Source organism: Bubalus kerabau, chromosome X, assembly GCF_029407905.1.
Source record: "Bubalus kerabau isolate K-KA32 ecotype Philippines breed swamp buffalo chromosome X, PCC_UOA_SB_1v2, whole genome shotgun sequence".
In the NCBI taxonomy this organism is placed as follows: Eukaryota; Metazoa; Chordata; class Mammalia; order Artiodactyla; family Bovidae; genus Bubalus; species Bubalus kerabau.
The window spans coordinates 142,912,422-142,931,335 of NC_073647.1; the positions used below are offsets into that span (position 1 = coordinate 142,912,422).

Genomic DNA, 18,914 nt, shown 5'->3' on the forward strand with positions numbered 1-18,914 from the left:
ATGTTCAGTCAGGGTATGCCCTTCCCACAGAGAGGGGCTTCCTGTAGTCCTCTAAGCTTCTATGACCATGGTGAGTTCACCCAGACAGGTGCAGTGGTGGAGGCTGCATGGGGCTTGCTGGTGACCCATCTCTCCTCTTCGCCTTTCCACTGCCCTCCACGGTGGAATGCATCCAGGGTCCCAGCCAGCCCATGGCAGCCTCTGCTCGGTGGCTGATTGTGCTGGTCCCGGCAGCATTTCCCGTCACCCACTGGGTTGGCTTTTTCAATTCCAAGTGGCAGCTGCCATGTGAGTGCAGTCATGATTTCATGTCCCTTGATCTTTTCCTCCGATGCAGCCTCAGGGAAGCCCACAGCGGGCACCACTGATGCAGGAGAGGCCACAAAGATCCTGTCTGAAAAGAGACGACAGGCCCGGCTGCAGAAGGAACAGGAGGAGCAGGAACGTCTGGAGAAGGAAAAACAAGACAAGTATGGGTGGTGCTCAGACCTTTTCAGACCGCTGTAAATGCCCAGCTCCTAAATCTCAATGTTACAGACAGCCCCTGTTCTCAGCCTGGACTCTAGCACCAGCCAGGCCTCGAAGAACTATCAGTAGAGTTTGAGTTTTGTTTATAGAATGAGATTCTCTTTGAAAAGACTGGAGATGCCAAGATGTAAACATCTTGATTTTGCTTCCTAAATCGTGTCCCCCCCCCCACCCCCAGTTATCCTAACTCGCATCCCCAGGTAAGAGAGAGGAGGGTTGAGCAGACACCTGTTGATGGGGCAGAAGCCACCTTCATAGTCCATGAGACACAAGTTACAGGGACTCCATCCTGGAGCAGAACAGAAGATGTCATGGCAGTGGTCCCTAAACTTTGGAGGGTATCACAGTCTGTTAAGGGTTATGATAAAAATCCACAGGCCAGGCTGTGTCTTGCCTCAGTATTTCACCAGAGTTTGAGAACCACTGCATTTATCCCCGGAGCACTTGGTCAAAATACAGACAGTTCTGCCTTTTCTAGTCTTAGTATTCAGAGAGAAATGCATGTTGAAGGACAAGGTAAATTTATCATTAAGTTGATATAGGAAGCTTTTAGGATAATCACAGAGTGTAGTCCACTACTATTGAGAGAATTAACATAACAGGAAGCCCACCATGCTGTAGTACTTCACGACTGGCTCTGAGTTTAGACTGATAGAATACTCTTGATCTGTAAGTGACCTTGACAAGTCTTTCATGGTCTCTCATTATGCTTTTACTGATTTATTTTTTTTAAGGGTGGTGGGGAAAGATCTGACTGGTCCCTTCTTCAAATTCTGGACTTTTCTGATGATTTTCCCACCTCAAACTTTTTGGGCAACAGCAGCAGGTCTTTTTGTTGAGTGGTGTGCTTGGGCTGGGTTGCGTGGACCACAGGGTATGTGAAGGGAAGTCCCAGGAGAGGAAGCTGAATTGCAGGACCTCCAGTGATAGGCCAGGGCCTGTGCAGGCCCTGAGCAGATGAGTTGCATGCTTGTAGCTTGTTCTGGGGCAGGTGCAGCCATCTGCCTTCCAGCCAGCACCCTCCTGCATTTCCTTATACAGAAGACCCTCCCCAACGGCTGGGGATAAGGGATGCATCCACTGAATGGTGACTGCAATGCAGAGCTTTCTGGTACTTGCTACCTGGTGAGGAAGTGGGATGGGTTTGGCATGGGTGACAGAACTACATGTGGGTCTGGTGAACTCGGGAGGAAACCCGTAATGCTGGCAAGAGTGGCAGGGTGGGGCTGCCTGTAGCGGAGGGGTGCTGGAGAAATGAACACAGCCGTGTTCTCTCTGGGTCGTTAAACAGGGAGAGAAAGAATGTTTATTCTTGCAGAGGATTTTGAGATTCTTGGCTTCACACAGGAGAAGCTGGTTCTTCTCTACTTTGGGGGAAACAGAGTGTGGTTAAATGGAGGGAATTTTAGGGGCTCATGGGCCTCTGGGGAGGAATTTGTGTTCTGAGTGATGAGGATGATTATTGAGACCTAGGGGCTAAGAGAATGTGTTACTTACTCATGGGTATTGCATCCAGCACCTTGGAAGTCCTCATGGTGAAATGGAAGAAACAGTGACTTTTCAGATCCAGAGGATGAAGAGAAAGATGAAGTAGCTTGTTTGTTAATTTATATACAACATATCCTTTGTGTATTAACTTCCCTGAGACAGTCACAACTAGCTCTTTAGAAGAGAGAGAAGAACTGAAATATTGCTCTGATTAACCTTGGGAGAGATTTTGTTATGGATACATCTGGTTTTTATAATCCTGTGTTGGGCATCCTAGTCTTTCATTGCGGAATCTAAGAACTTGTGAGTTTCTTTCTGAGTAGGCCCCATAATGCTCTTCTCCAAAGTTCTCTAGAATATTCGTTAATAATTTCAATTGTTCTAGCTTTTGCACACTGCAGCTTCTGCGATTTCTGAAGCCAACCATTAGGATGCAAGAATGTTCTTTTTAAGTCTTGATCTTTTATAGTAACATACCAACACCCCAGTAAGTCAGTGCTGCATGCTTCCAAAGAGAAGTTATTTCTAAAAAACATACAGATTTATAGAAATTATCTTTATTTGGAAGCAGGTATCACTGATAAGTTGCTATTCCCATTGTTTTGAATGGGCATCATAAATGTTGAGTGGTTTTCCAAGGAAGGGTCACACAGCAGGTGGTTCAGTCAGAATGCAGTCTTGGTCTTGCCATGTGGCACGTTGCCAGTCAGTAATTGACTGCAAAATGAGTATAGTTACCTACAGTTTTTCATAGATGAGGAAATGACACGTGAGCAGGAAGAACATTAGAAATGTAAAAATAAGCACTTAAGACTGTACAGAATTTTCCCTCACTGCTTAGATCTCTTTATTGTTACATCACCAACCATTCACCTGTGGGTTAAAAATGCCTAAATGTCATTTAATTTTCATTTAGCAAAGAATAAAAGCTAAAAAAAATTTTTAAGAATGACAAAATAAATGGAAAATAGATGCTTTAATTTCTGTATTAAATGTCAGGTTTCTGTTGAGCATTTCCTTCCATTTGCTACTTCAGAAGTCATATTCTAATTAGAATCAAAGTGAACTTTTTGAGCTCCTAGTCACTGTTCTTAAATTGCTGTCTGGCACAGATGTAGCCATTCAGACATTTCTAGTTTTTTTTCTAGCTTAGGTTGGTTTTAAATATTTATTCTCAGTTTTTAAACAATTGTCATTGAATAAGAATGATGGGGCTGTGATCATTTGTAAATTGATTAGGGAACATCTGTCTCTTCATTACAGTCTTTCACAAATCAATACATTAGTACTCTCGATATCACAGAATTTGAAGTCAACCCTGGTTAATATTTTTTGGTAACTGTATGGACTGGAGTGGCTTTCTGGGAAGGATGAGTCATTTTCTTAAGTGGATGCTAATTCACATACATGTGTCTATGACTGTGTCACACATACCTTATGCTCTACTGTTAGCATAGAGTTCTTGGTGGTTTGTCTTTTGGGCATGTCATCACTGTCTTGTAACAATAGTTCTTTTCTCAAAAGACTGGAGAGAGAGGAATTGAAAAGAAAGGCAGAGGAAGAAAGACTTCGCCTAGAGGAAGCCCGTAAACAAGAAGAGGAAAAGAAGCAGCTAGAGGAGGAAGAGAAAAGGAAGGTGGCAGAGGAGGCAAAGCGGAAGGCCAAGGAGGCGCTGCTGTTGCAAGAAGAGCAAGAAAAGGAAAAACAAGAAAAAGAAAAGCAGGAAAAAGCCATGATTGTAAAGCAGGTACAGTGCAAGTCTTTATATAGACTTCCTTAAGGGCCTTAGTATTAGGTAAAATTAGTTAAATTTGAATGACTTACAATGTTTCCTTGAAGCATTTTCTTTAACTGAACTAGTTAATATATTTGAGTTACTTTGGGCAACACAAGTGAAGTGGCAATGTTTGTTACATGTCAGTTTTGATTCTCCCAAAGGCAGACCCTGGATAAGAATTTGAGTGTCAGCAGTTTATTTGGAAGATGATCCTAGGAAGCTGGTAGGGGAGTGAGAAGAAAGCCAGTGTAAGCACACTGATGAGTGGGTTACTGTGGGCATCTGGAACTTGTTCCCTGTGGAACTCTAGGAGACTATGGAATATGCCTTAGAATTACCCCTTGGAGGGATGAGGAAACCAGGTTATTTATCTTCCAACTCCTGCCCCTTGTGGTTGAAAGTAACTTTGAGGAATTAACTTCCTGAAACTCCTAGCCACATGCATACTTCATGGTCAGAGACTGCCCTCAGACACAAAAAGACCTTGACCTTGTATGCAAAGTGTCTGCAGGTGATTTGCATGGTAGACTGAGGTCGTAGGAGTGAGACCCAACCATGTCTGCTGTGTCATAGGGCAGGCTGTAAAAATCCACATTGAATATTGGAGCAGCATCCACTTTGGGTAGATGATGAGATGGAGGAACAAGTGCAAATCCCAGAGAATTAACTGGTGTTTTCTTAAGCTTAGTAACACCTATACCTTGGTTTCTATGTTTCTACCAGAAGGAAGCAGCAGAAGCAAAGGCCCAGGAGGCAGCTAAACAAATGCGTCTGAAAAGAGAACAGATCATGCTACAGATGGAGCAGGAGCGACTGGAGAGGAAGAAGGTGAGGGCTAAGGGATTAGGCGTACTTCGGATGAGGCAGGGACAGGAAGGGAGTCTGGTTATATTCTGCAGTCGTTGAGTACAATGCTCTTAGAATTGTTATTTAGGTTGAGTTCATTGATCATACTATTCACATCTTCTGTATCTTTATGAGTTTTCTGTCATCTTCTTTTATTTACTGAGAGATGGGTATTGAAAATGTCATCTGTGATTATGGATTTGTGCATTACTCCTTCCAGTTCTATACATTTTTGTTTTCATATATTTTGAAGCTCTACTGTTAGGTGAATTTATATTTCAAGTTATTAAGTTTTCCTGTTGAATTGACCCTTATATCATTATGAAATATTCCTTCTTTATCTCTAGTAATACTTTTTGTCTTAAATTCTACTTTGTCAGTCTTTTTATGATTAGCACCTGCATGATGAATTTTTTTACTTTAAACCTACTTGTGTTCTTATAAATGTTTCCCTTATAAACAGCACTGGAGAAGGCAATGACAACCAACTGCAGTATTCTTGCCTGGAAAATTCCATGGATGGAAGAGCCTGGTGGGCTACAGTCCTTGGGGTCGCAGAGTTGAACGTGACTGGGCACGCACACCTATAAACAGCATAGAGTCAGGATTTGTTATTTAAATCAAGTTTGACAGTTTCTGTTTTTTAATTGGTATGTTTAGACCATTTACATTTAATGTAATTATGGGTGAAGTTGGGTTTAAGGTGGTATCCAGTTTGTGGCCTCCTCTTCTGCTCTTCAGCTAGGGTTTCTGTTGGGTGGTCCTCTTGAATGACAGGTAGTGATTTGTTGAATTCTAGCTAATCTAAAGAGAGGAAGGAGAAAGATGGGATATAAATGATTGATTCTAGATACTTAATAGTTCACTTCTTAAGCATTTGACCTTGTTCATATGGCAGAGGTATATATCTGTAAAACCAATGGAGGCACTTTCTATACACATTATCCTCTGCTAAGATTTCTCTTTTATGAGTTCTCTGAGAAATGTGAAATTGCATACAGACCAAGATACTTGTATCTATTTTTGGTCTTGTAGTCCTCTTTGTTGTTGTTGTTCAGTCACTTAGTCACGTCTGACTCTTTGCAACCTCGTGGACTGCAGCATACCAGGCTTCCCTGTCCTTTACCATCTCCTGGAGCTTGAGCAAGCTCATTCATTGAGTTGGTGATGCCATCTAACCATCTCATCTTCTGTCATGCCCTTCTCCTCCTGCCTTCAGTCTTTCCTAGCATCAGGGTCTTTTCTAATGAGTCAGCTCTTCTCATCAGGTGGCCAAGATACTGGAGCTTCAGGACTGATTTCCTTTAGGATTGACTGGTTGGATCTCCTTGTAGTTCAAGGGACTCTCAAGAGTCTTCTCCAACACTGCAGTTCAAAAGCATCAATTCTTTGGTACTCAGCCTTGTTTATATGGTCCAACTCTCACATCCATACATGACTACTGGAAAAACCATAGCTTTGACTATATGGACCTTTAAACAAAGTTATGTCTCTGCTTTTTAATACACTGTCTAGGTTTGTCATAGTTTTCCTTCCAAGGAGCAAGTATCTCTTAATTTCATGGCTGCAGTCACTGTCCACAGTGATTTTGGTGCCCAAGAAAATAAAGTCTGTCACTGTTTCCATTGTTTCCCATCTATTTGCCATGAAGTGGTGGGATCTGATGCCATGATCTTAGTTTTTTGAATGTTGAGTTTTCAGCCAGCTTTTTCACTATCCTCTCACTTTCATCAAGAGGCTCTTCAGTTCCTCTTCACTTTCTGCCATAACGGTGTTATCGTCTGCATATCTGAGGTTATTGACATTTCTGTCAGCAATCTTGATTCCAGCTTGTGCTTTATCCAGCCTGGCATTTCTCATGATGTACTCTGCACATAAGTTAAATAAGCGGGGTGACAATATACAGCCTTGAGGTACTCCGTTCCCAATTTTGAACCAGCTGGTTTTGTTCCATGTCCGGTTCTGACTGTTGGTTCTTAACCTGCATACAGGTTTCACAGGAGGAAGGTAAGGTGATCTGGTATTCGCATCTCTTTAAGAATTTTCCACAGTTTGTTGTGATCCACACAGTCAAAGACTTTGGCATAATCAATAAAGCATAAGTAGATGTTTTTCTGGAATTCTCTTGTTTTTTTCTATGATCCAACGGATGTTGGCAATTTTGTCTCTGGTTCCTCTGCCTTTTCTAAATCCAGCTTGAACGTATGGAAGTTCTCAGTTCACATACTCTTGAAGCCTAGCTTGGAGAATTTTGAGCATTACTTTGCTAGCATGTGAAATGAGTGCATTTGTGCAGTAGTTTGAACATTCTTTGGCATTGCCCTTCTTTGGGATTGGAATGAAAACTGACCTTTTTCGTTTAGTGGCCACTGAATGAGTATTCCAGTCCTGTGGCCACTGCTGAGTTTTCCAAATTTGCTGGCATAGTGAGTGCTGCACATTCATACCATCATCTTTTAGGATTTGAAATAGCTCAGCTGAAATTCCATCACCTCCACTAGCTTTGTTCATAGTGATGCTTCCTAAAGCCCACTTGACTTTGCATTCCAGGATGTCTGGCGCTAGGTGAGTAATCATACCATCATGGTTATCTGGGTCATTAAGATCTTTTTTGTATAGTTCTTCTGTGTATTCTTGCCGCCTCTTCTTAATATCTTCTGCTTCTGTTACATCCATACCATTTCTGTCCTTTATTGTGCCCATCTTTGCATGAAATGTTCCCTTGGTATCTCTAATTTTCTTGAAGAGATCTCTAGTCTTTCCCATTCTATTGTTTTCCTCTATTTCTTTGCATTGGTCCCTAAGGAAGGCTTTCTTATCTCTCCTTGCTATTCTTTGGAACTCTGCATTCAGGTGGGTTTATCTTTCCTTTTCTCCTTTGCCTTTCCCTTCTCTTCTTTTCTCAGCTATATGTAAGGCCTCCTCAGACAACTATTTTGCCATTTTGCATTTCTTTTTCTTGAGGATGGTCTTGATCACTGCCTCCTGTACAATGTCATGAACCTCTGTCCATAGTTCTCCATACACTCTATCAGATCTAATCCCTTGTATCTATTTGTCACTTCCACTGTATAATCATAAGGGATTTGATTTAGGTTATACCAGAAGGGCCTAGTGGTTTTCCCTACTTTCTTCAATTTAAGTCTGAATTTTATAATAAGGAGTTCATGATCTGAGCCACAGTCAGCTCCCAGTCTTCTTTTTGGTAACTGTATAGAGCTTCTCCATCTTCAGTGCAAAGAATATAATCATTTTGATTTTGGTATTGACTATCTGGTGATGTCCCTGTGTAGAGTCGTCTCTTGTGTTGTTGGAAGAGGGTGTTTGCTATGACGAATGCATTCTCTTGGCAAAACTCTGTTAGCCTTTGCCATGCTTCATTTTGTATTACAAAGCCAAACATTTTTGTTATTCCAGGTATTTCTTGACTTCCTACTTTTGCATTCCAGTCCCCTCTGATGAAAAGGACATCTTTTTTGATGTAGTCCTCTTACCTGTTTCCTTTTGGTTTCCAGAGAATAGATGAAATTATGAAGAGAACAAGAAAGAGTGATGTGTCTTTGGAAGTGAAGGTAGGCATTCAGAGTGCCATTTTCAAAATTCATGTACTGAGAAGAACATAATGGTAGAATATATTCAGTGATGTTGTAGGGCTCAGAGAGCATTAGCCAGGAAAAAAAATGGGTTCTTCCTGCTTTGTTCCTGGCTAGATTAAGAAGACTGTTGGTGTCTAAAAGGAAAGAAGAGTCTAAGAGAGGAGTTTCCGGGGTGGGGTGGTAATAAAAATTTCCTCAGAGAAGTGGAGGTAGGGATGCAGGGAGAAGCACTGTAGTCCACAGATTAAAAAAAGAGAATGGTGGCATATTACTATGGGAAACACAGATGATTTATAATACACTCAGAAAATTCAAAGAATTACCATGGAATGGACAGATGGCTCAGCATGGTTCCAAATATCCCCTGATGCTTTTCAAAAGCACTTGTCTTGGTACATAAAGCCTACCTTCCCTCTGTTTGTTTTCAGAAAGAAGACCCAAAAGTGGAGCTTCAGTCTGCTTTCTGTGTGGAAAATAAGACAGAACCCGTGGTTCCTAACAAAATAGGTGAGTGTGAGATCTGATTCTCAGGTTCTTCATTTCAGAAAGTGAGGGCTCATGGTGTTCCCTGTAGAGAACTGGCACCTATCAGTCTGAAGAGTGTTATCACTGCACAAAGCCCATGTACTTTTCCCCATCACCACCCCCCTCCCTCCCGGGGAGTTTCCATCTCTACAGGTCCACTTGAAAACCAGTAGGTCCCTCAGTTACTCTAATAACCCCAGCACCAGAGCCGGGCCATCTGCTGGCTAGGCTGCTTTCCAGAGGGCTTAATTGCTGGTCACGTTCTGTTAAGAACTGACTCTCTTGTTCTACAGCAGTTTCTCCTGCCTTCGGGACTTCTGGATAGTCCAGCTCTTTTCTGTCATGGATTCTTAAAGCTCCTCAGGTTTCATGGCAGCCAGAGTCAGAAAACATATATCCATCTCAAAGTCACTCTTCACATTTCTCTTTTGCCTTGTGGCTCAAGAGCCTGGGGACCTGTACAGGATATGACATCAAGTTTCTTGGGTGAGTCATGTTGTTGTTCAGTCACTAAGTTGTGTCCGATGTTGCAACCCCACGGACTGTAACAGGCCAAACTCCTCTGTCTTCCACTATCTCCTGGAGTTTGCTCAAATTCATGCCCATTGAGTCAGTGATGTTGTCTAATCATTTCATCTTCTGCCACCCTCTTCTCCTTTTGCCTTCAATCTTTCCCATCATCAGGGTCCTTTCCAGTGAGTCAGCTCTTCACATCAGGTGGCCAAAGTATTGGAGATTCAGCTTCAGCATCAGTCCTTCCAATGAATATTCAGGGATGATTTCCTTTAGGATTGACAGGTTTTACACTCCAAGGAACTCTCAAGAGTCTTCTCTAGCTTCACAATTCAAAAGCATCAAATCTTTGGTGCTCAGCCGTTTTTAGGGTCCAACTCTCACTTCCATCCATGACTACTGGAAAAACCATAGCTTTGACTAGACAGACCTTTGTTGGCAAAGTGATGTCTCTTCCTTTTAACATGCTGTCTAGGTTTGTCATAGCTTTCTTTCCAACAAGCAAGGATCTTTTAATTTCATGGCTGCATTCAGCATCCACAGTGGTTTTAGAGCCCAAGAAAATAAAATCCGTCACTGCTTCCACTTTTCCCCTTCTGTTTTCCATGAAGTAATGGGACCTGATGCCATGACCTCAGTTTTTTTTTTTTTAATGTTTCAAGCCAGCTTTTTCACCCTCCTCTTTGATCCTCACCAAGAAGCTCTTTGGTTCCTCTTCACTTTCTCCCATTAAAGTGGCGTTATCTGCATATCTGAGGTTGTTGTATTTTTTCCCAGCAATCTTGATTCCAACTTGTGATTTATCTAGCCCAGCATTTCACATTATGTACTCTGCATTATAAGTTAAATAAGCAGGGTGACAGTATACAGCCTTGTCCTACTGCTTTCCCAATTTTCAACCAATCTGTTGTTCCATGTCGGGTTCTAACTGTTGCTTCTTGACCTCCATACAGGTTTCTCAGGAGACAGGTGAAGTGGTCTGATATTCCCATCTCTTGAAGAATTTTCCACAGTTGGTTGTGATCCACACAGTCAAAGGCTTTAGCATAGTCAGTGAAGCAGAAGTAGATGTTGTTCTGGCACTCCCTTGCCTTTTCCATGATCGAATGAATGTTGGCATTTTGATCTTTGGTTCCTCTGCCTCTTCAAAACCCAGCTTGTACATCTGGAAGTTCTCAGTTCACGTACTGCTGAAGCCTAATTTGAAGGATTTTGAGCATAATCTTCCGAGCATGTGAAACAAGTGCAATTGTATAGTAGTTTGAACATTCTTTAACATTGCCCTTCTTTGAGGAATGAAAACTCCCCTTTTCCAGTCTTGTGGCCACTGCTGAGTTTTCCAAATTTGCTGACATATTGAGTGCAGCACTTTAACAGCATCATCTTTTAGGATTTGAAATAGCTCATTGAAATTACATCACCTCCACTAGCTTTGTTCATAGTAATGTTTCCTAAGTCCCACTTGACTTTACACTCCAGGATGTCCGGCTCTAGATGAGTGACTGCACTGTCGTGGTTATCTGGGTCATTAAGACCTTTCTTACGTAGTCTGTCTATTCTTCTGTCTATTCTTGCCACTTCTGAATCTCTTCTGCTTCTGTTAGGTCCTTACTGTTTCTGCCCTTTATCATGCACATCCTTGCATGAAATGTTCCCTTGATATCTCCAGTTTTCTTAAAGATATCTCTAGTTTCTCCCATTCTGTTGTTTTCCTCTCCTTCTTTGTATTGCTCGTTTAAGAAGACCTTCTTATGTCTCCTTGCTATTCCCTGAAACTCTGCATTCATTTAGGTGTATCTTTCCTTTTCTCCCTTGCCTTTCCTTCTCTTCTTTCCTCAGCTATTTGTAAAGCCTCCTCAGACAACCAGTTGACCTTTCTTGTATTACTTTTTTGGGGGGATGGTTTTGGTCACCACCTCCTATACAACATTATGAACCTCTATCCATAGTTCTTCAGGCACTCTGTCTACCAGATCTAATCCTTTGAATCTATTTGTCACCTCCACTGTGTAATCATAAGGGATTTGACTTAGGTCAAATACCTAAATGGCCTAGTGGTTTCCCCTACTTTCTTCACTTTGAGCCTGAATTTTATAATAAGGAGCCCATGATCTGAGCCACAGTCAACTCCAGGTCTTGTTTTTGCTGCTTGTATAGAGCTTCTCCATCTTCAGCATCTGCAAAGAATATAGTCAATCCAATTTTGGTATTGACATCTGGAGATGTCCATGTGTATAGAGTTGGGTTGTTGGAAGAGTGTGTTTGCTATGACCAGTGTGTTCTCATGACAAAACTCTGCTAGCTTTTGCCCTGCTTCATTTTGTACTCTCTAAGACCAAACTTATCTGTTATTCTGGGTATCTCTTGACTTCCTACTTTTGCCTCCCCATCCCCTACAATGAAAAGGAAATATTTTTTTTGGTGTTAGTTCTGGAATGTATTGTAGATCTTCATAGAACTGGTCAACTTAAAGTTGTTCAGCACCAGTGATTGGAGCATAAACTCGGATTACTGTGATGTTGAATCGTTTGCCATGGAAACGAAACTAGCTTATTCTGTCATTTTTGAGATTGCACCCAAGTACTGCATTTAGGACTGCATTGTTGACTCTTTCATTTGGTATTCTTGCCCACAGTTGTAAATATAATGAATTAAATTTGCCATTCCCGTCCATTTAGTTCCCTGATTCCTAAGATGTTGATGTTCAGCCTTGCCATCTCCTGCTTGAGCACATCCAATTTACCTTGATTCATGGACCTAACATTCCAGGTTCCTATGCAATATTGTTCTTTAAAGCATCGGACTTAACTTGCACCACCAGACACATCCACAACTGAGCATTGTTCCTGCTTTGGCCCAGTTGCTCCATTCTTTCTGGAGCTGTTAGTAATTGCCCTCCACTTTTCCCCAGTAGCATATTGGACACCTTCTGACCTGGGGAACTCATCTTCTGGTGTCATATCTTTTTGCCTTTTTATACTGTCCATGTGGTTCTCAAGGCAGAATAGTGGAGTGAGTTGCCATTTCCTCCTTCAGTGGACCACGTTTTGTCAGAACTCCCCACTATGACCTGTCCTTCTTGGGTGGCCCTACATGGCATAGCTCATGGTTTCATTGAGTTATGCAAGCCCCTTCACCACAACAGAGCTGTGATGCATGGAGTGGGGAGAGTGGGCCATGAGCCCTGCACAAACACAGATGATGTCATTTGTCTTCTCTTCCTGGTATGAAAGTGACTGCCTGGGGTTCTTTTTACAAAAGATGTTGCGTCATTGGTAAAGCAGAGGATTAATTGCCTACATAGATATTCCCCATATTATTTCATTGGTATATTTTATGATTGAATGACTTTGTGTTCTCTATCAGAAATCAGTGTATTGAACACCTGCCAAGAAGTAAATGTTTTGGAACATGCTGCCCCAGAAACTTTCCCTCAAGATGTTTTCACTGATGAACTTAAACCAGTTGAGGGACTTGTTCATCTGGACACCCTTGATGGGAAATCAAACAGTCTAGATGATTCAACCGAGGAAGTTCAGTCTATGGATATGAGGTAAGTACATTGCTTTTGAATTTGAGCCTCATCTCTTCCCCAGATACCTCCACCATCCCTTAGCTGATTTCATCTTTTCCACCCCCAAATCTTTGTACACACCTAAAATAGGTGCAGTTGCTATTCAGGAAAACTAACCATGGTGTAAGTAATATCTGTATTTTGGGTTGAGTTCCCTAGAAGCAGAACCTGGAACAGGGATTCTGGGGCATGGATTTTAGTGGAGGAGAGCTCTCAGGAGAAGGGAGTGGGAGGGAAGCAGGATTGGGCAGGGGAAGTCACTCAGCAAGGATGTGGTCTCAGCTGGTCTCATGGAGCTCTGCAGGATGGTCTTCCACCAGAGAGGGCTCTGACTGTGATAAAGACGGGGCCTTCACGGCACTGTGTTCATCAGCTGTTGACTGTGGAGAATCTGGGGTGGGGACGCTTCCATCAGCCAAGGCAGTCATCCAGAGGAAGCATGTCAGCTGTGAGTCCATAGCAGCTGGAGGATGGGCACAACCGCAGGTAAAGAGGATCTGGGTAGGGCACCAAAAGGGCCCACCCACTGTGTCCAGTGTCTCATGTTTAAATAGACTTGTCATTGGAGACTTGATAAGGAACTAATTTGCTTTCAGATCCTAACAACTTAAGGAATTCTTAACTGGTGTGTTTTGGATAACATCACCTGGCAAATTATTCCCCGACAAAAGTAATGCTCAGTCAGCCTGGGCTTGGGGCAGAGATGAGTGGGGGTCTTCTCTGTGTTCAGGAGGGAATGCCAGGATTTTGCACAAGCTCTGCCAGAGCTCCAGCCTGCTGCAGCTTACCCTTCTCTCCTTCCTGTGAATTCCCAGCCTCGGCCTAGGGTGAGGGGTTGGGAAGCAGGGCCTTTCCCAGGGCACACTGATTGTAAATATTGCAGCTGGCCTTAAGCCACATAATGTGAAAACACGGAGTCCAGCCACCCTGTCCCCAGTAGAGCGAGTCCTGAGCAGTCTGATAACAGGACCTCCTCAGCCCTTGCCACCACCCGCCACTGTCCTGGCAGACTTCCCCTGATTGGTGCCACTCTGTCCCCTCCAGTAGGTGGGAACTGCTGAGGCATCATAAAGGATAACGCAGTACCTACCCACCCACCCACCCCATGCCACGTTGAGGCAGTTGTGCGTATTTTTTCTGCCTCTGGGTGAGGGAACTGGATGAGACCTGGCACTGGCCAAGGTTAAAGGAAATGAAGGAGCTTTGTTTGTATGCTGCATTCTTACTGTGGCTGCCTCTGCATTTGGAGAAGGGTGACTCCTGGGGGCAGCGCCCAAGCTTATGGCACCATTCTGTCCTCCCCATGCTCTGAGCAGCTGATAAAATCCTGGGAATGGAGGTGGTCACAGTGGAAATGGGGCAGACGTTCCCAGTAATGAAACAGTTTGCCCAGGCTCCAGCCACCGGAAGTGGTGCTAGGTCAGCTGCTTCGCTTTAACTATGTTCAGTGTGAGGGAGACAGATCATCTGAGCTTCTGCAGTTCAGCTAGTTTTTCTAGATTCTTCTCCAGGCTCTTATGGAGGAGGAAAAAAAAAAAACAACAGACAAACCTGACAGCAGCCCTACTCTGGCTGTTCAGAGAGACCCCTGGTGAGGGGACTTCACATCCCAGCCCACTGCTCATCTGAGCTAGGCCCTATGGTTGACACACAGTGGAACTTCTCTAAACTGTCATGGCAACTTCGCGTGTGTCATTTATCGTATACTAATGTATTACAGTGAGCATATAATGAGGCCCAAGGTCTAGTGGATGTCCAGTCTTCCACCATCTTGGGCCTAATCAGTTCTAACTAGTTTTTGTCGTATCCTCAAGGGTTATGTCATTCTTTTAAAGGTTGTGCGCTGCCCCTGCTCTCCTGTCTCAAATCCACTTCCCTGTTCTCATTCATGGGGGCCTCATTTCTGTCAGTGTCTCAGACTTGAACTAACCTGTATCTTTTATAATGTGTTACACACAAACTCTGGCTCTAAATCCATCTTCTCTAGGAAAGAAGAGTAGTATAACAAAATATGACAAGTAGAATTAATAGTTGTGTCTGTCTGTCTCTCTATCTCTCCATCTCTCTCTCCTTCCCTCTCTCCCTCCGCCCTCCAGTCCTGTTTCAAAAGAAGAGCTTATCTCTATCCCAGAATTTTCACCAGTGAGTGAAATGATTCCTGGGGTATCTCTGGACCAAAATGGAACTGGTAATGCCCGAGCACTTCAAGATCTCTTAGATTTCACTGGCCCCCCCATTTTCCCCAAGAGATCCAGTGAAAATCTCAGCCTGGATGACTGTAACAAAAACCTGATCGAAGGATTTAACAGTCCTGGTCAAGAAAATACTCTGAACACCTTCTGTTGACAAATACAACATCTCTTTAATTAAAGGTACAGTCTTTTGATGACAGTCTAAATCTGTAACTCTTCAACCTGGGTTTGTTAAGATAAGATAAACATCACTCAGCCTCCTGGATGGTCAATTTTATTTAAAAAGCACAAATATAAATGTGAATTCATGGTATATACTGCAGCACACACAAGAATTGAGACAGATTTCAAATGAATCCTTTAGACAAGAGCCTTCAGCACCACACCCCTTGTGCTCACCCCTGCTGTTTGGGGCAGTGTGTGTAGAAGCACTGGCTAAAAGTTTGACCAGCCATCTGTCTCAAGTAGCAACTTTTTAGAGGCAAGAGAATTCCCCCTCCCCGCCCCCCCGCTAGTTTTATTCAGTGATATCCTACATTCTATCTAGAATCACTCATATACATTGGTGAGTTGTTGGGCCAAGTGATTTGCTGTTCTGTTGACTTCTTCTGGATTCTTTCAAAGCAAACATCTGTTCTTGGATCATACCTGAGGCAAGGGGGGAAGAACTGAAGTTTGTGCCCTGAAGCTTTTGTTCCCTTCCTTTGGCCCTTTTTTCTTCCCAAAGTGTTTCTAGAAGCTTCTTCTTTGAGTAAGTTAAATTTATGGGTTATAAACACTCTGAATTTGTGTGTAGTTATAATCACCTCCTGTTGGCTTTACTTCAGATTTTGGGGCTTAGTTTTGAATGATGAAAACAGAATCTATCATCAGATCCTTTCATAACTAATTGCTCCTCCCATTGTAGACTGTTACAAAAGTTTTCTGTTCTCAACATCCTGTCAGTCACCTTGTTTTATGATATTCCACTCCTATAACAGTACTTTGATAACTGATGTGATTTAGTCCAACCTTTCTGTTTCTCAAACAAGGAAACAAGTTGGGGAGGTCATGTGGCTGAGGTCACCATGTCTCAAATGCTTATTTCTACATGACCTCAGCTACTGGCTGTAGACGGTACATTTTAGAGTTTGATTCTTCTCTTGGCTCTTGGGGAAGCAGTTGTGGTCCTTTTCACATATGAGAGGGAATGCGTGACAGGTAGTTTTTAAAATAAACCATATCCCTGGTTGGAAGAGTAGCTACTTTTTGGACACTTAAAAAATTCACCTGAGTGTTCTATTTCCCTGACAGTTACATGGATTAATATTTAGTGAGAGGTTTCTTTTGTTGTTAGCATACATTGCACCCTTTGGTTCACCTACCTCAGTATCAAATAAGGACCAGAAAATCCACAAAACCTAGAAGAGTGTTCATGGCTCCTCAAATCTATTTTCTACCTCTCTAACTAAAAAAAGTCCAAAATCCCTGTCCAAAAAAAAAATCTTGGCTAAATAATTTATTTACATTCCTTGTATATTTTCATTTGTCATATAGTCTAGTTAGCAAATTCTTCTCAGCCAGAGCTGGCACCACCCCCACTGGAAATGTGTTGGAGCGGGTTATTGTCACAATGGCTGGAGGCAGCACTGACATTTGGAAAGCAAAACTTGTGACATTAATCATCCTGCAGGTTTTAGGATAGTCCCACATGAAGAAAATTTGATCCCCCCCACCCCAAATAATAGTCCTACACAAAATGCTGCAGCACTTCCATTGAGAGGTACTGTAAGCCAAGGAAATGTAGTTACTAAGAAGGTAGAAAGTCCCACACTGCATGACCATTTTAGTGACACAGAATAGATGCTACAAACTGTAAACGATTGTCTCTACATTGGTTTCACCTGGTTTTGGTTTTGAATTGACACAGGTGGTGTTTGGAGAAGCCGTGAAGCTGCTGGTAGTCAAATCTGAGCTGCCGGCCCTCTGAAGAAACTTCAGTCGTCTTTAACTGCTGAATTCTAAACTACTAAATTGAAATGTAACTGCATTCCTAGTTAGTATGTCAAACGCTGGCCACTCTCAGTAGAAGCTTGAGACAGTGGCCTTTTCGGGCTTTAGCAGAGTTCTATGTTATGGTTCTATTTATGAGCTTTAGCTGCTGATAAAGCGCTTCCTGTACTCCTCTATTATCATAGTGATCTTCTGAATAACCCGTGTGATTTTGACTTGAAAAGTCACCTTATAACCATTCTTATCCCCAAACTTGGAGCATATAAACATTTAGATGTCTTTTCTAAATATTCTAGACATTTACCCAGACTCTATTTAAACATATACTGAACCTGGGCTGCATATCTCCCTGGCTCTGTTTAGAAGGAGAACAAATTCTGGAGGGTTTCCCTCATCTCTGAGGTTCTTTGCTGGAAGTTTCTATCAAGAAGCCACATTTAATATTATTAAGCTTAGCCGCGTGCAAAATGTGTTGCTTCTCATTGCTCCTTGGGCGGCCAGCAGAGTGAGTCTGGCTGAGTTAAGGAAGCCATTGAACAGCATGGAAGACTGTCTGCTCTCTTAGGCATATTCCTCCAGACTTGGGCACCTGAATCTTGCAAGGGCCTTTTCATGTTGCACCTTTAAATCCTCCAAGCTATAGTCACTCCAAACCTTCGGGTGGCTTCTGGATTGAATAATTTGTGCATCTCCTGCACAGGTGGTTGCTTTTCATGTTGCTGTTTCTTCTTGGCTCTTGGGCCTTTTGTTTGTTTGTTCAACTATAATAAAAGCAGGCACAAATGAAAAGCATTGTGCTCTGAGACAAGGGGCCCTGAACTGGCTCCAAAATGGCACTATAATAGACTTGAACATAAAAACATCTGGACGGGGGAAAATGACGGTAGAATGTATGTATATTCCACACGTTTTTTTGCCATATAATAGTATGTTTTCTATTGGAGAATGAAATAGCAACCCACTCTAGTATTCTTGCCTGGAGAATCCCAGGGACAGAGGAGCCTGGTGGGCTGCCGTCTATGGGGTCACACAGAGTCGGACACGACTGAAGCGACTTAGCAGCAGCAGCAGCAGCAGCAGTATGTTTTCTTCATTTCTTGTGGTGAAATGTGACTTTCAGATTAAAGTAACCTTTTCTTCTTTGAAAACTTTTTTTTATCTTGTACAATAAAGAGTTTGGAAAGATCCATAATTCTGACTGAAGTTTGCAACCAGAATGTACAAAGAAGTCTCAGTAGTAATCTTGTTCATGTGCTCTTAAAACCAGCTACAGTGTAAGACTATTAGTTATGGAAACTGTGTATGTTTGTGTATGGTGTATATACTAAATAAAATACATGCCTCCAATAATACAGTGCCATGGATCTTGATGACTATCTGGGGAAAATCCCTTTTATGACAAGCACACAGAAAATGGTAGCATGATCTGACTTTCAAAAACTGTCTCACCATCTTTTTTACAGCCCTGTTTTGCTAAATGTCTGTTTTCTTGCAGTCTGGTGTACCTCACAGCACCATTGTGATCATGGTGATGCCTCATTTGCATGACGTGTACATTGTGTTTACTGTGAAATACATTTTCATTAAAGAGTCTGATGGTGTGTAGTGCTTTGTTTGTTCTGTAGGCTCAATGAAAAAAAAGTTACATCACATACAGAAGTAGAACTGAAAGTAGAATGCTTCTCAGAAACTATGCAAAACAGAAGACAAGGAGGGATAAAGTTAAAGTCTGAGGTAGTGGTGGTGAGTGTGGGGGGCTGTCATCAAAGAATTCTTTGTGTAGAGAAAATATCTTTTGAGAATAAAAGAGAAATAAAGCCCTTTTCAAATAAAAAAAAAAGAAAAGAAAAAAAGTGTGCTGAAACCAAACCAGATACTAGGTT

General features: G+C 42.3%; 1 protein-coding gene across 5 annotated transcripts in view; it reads left to right on the forward strand.

Moving 5' to 3' along the window:
* The window catches only part of MAP7D2 (MAP7 domain containing 2), a 102,026-nt gene extending 83,402 nt beyond the window's left edge, over positions 1 to 18,624 (forward strand). For 4 of the 5 annotated variants that reach the window (XM_055564357.1, XM_055564356.1, XM_055564359.1 and 1 more), the window contains 7 exons: positions 338 to 470; positions 3,541 to 3,763; positions 4,517 to 4,621; positions 8,155 to 8,211; positions 8,664 to 8,742; positions 12,640 to 12,826; positions 16,949 to 18,624. In XM_055564357.1, the coding sequence (XP_055420332.1) occupies positions 338 to 470; positions 3,541 to 3,763; positions 4,517 to 4,621; positions 8,155 to 8,211; positions 8,664 to 8,742; positions 12,640 to 12,826; positions 16,949 to 16,970 (806 nt within the window). In that variant the 3' untranslated portion in view covers positions 16,971 to 18,624. Of the gene's footprint in view, positions 1 to 337; positions 471 to 3,540; positions 3,764 to 4,516; positions 4,622 to 8,154; positions 8,212 to 8,663; positions 8,743 to 12,639; positions 12,827 to 14,943; positions 15,194 to 16,948 lie in introns of those variants that run through there. The other variant, XM_055564360.1, reaches the window with a different exon arrangement.
* Positions 18,625 to 18,914: the final 290 nt, after the last annotated feature.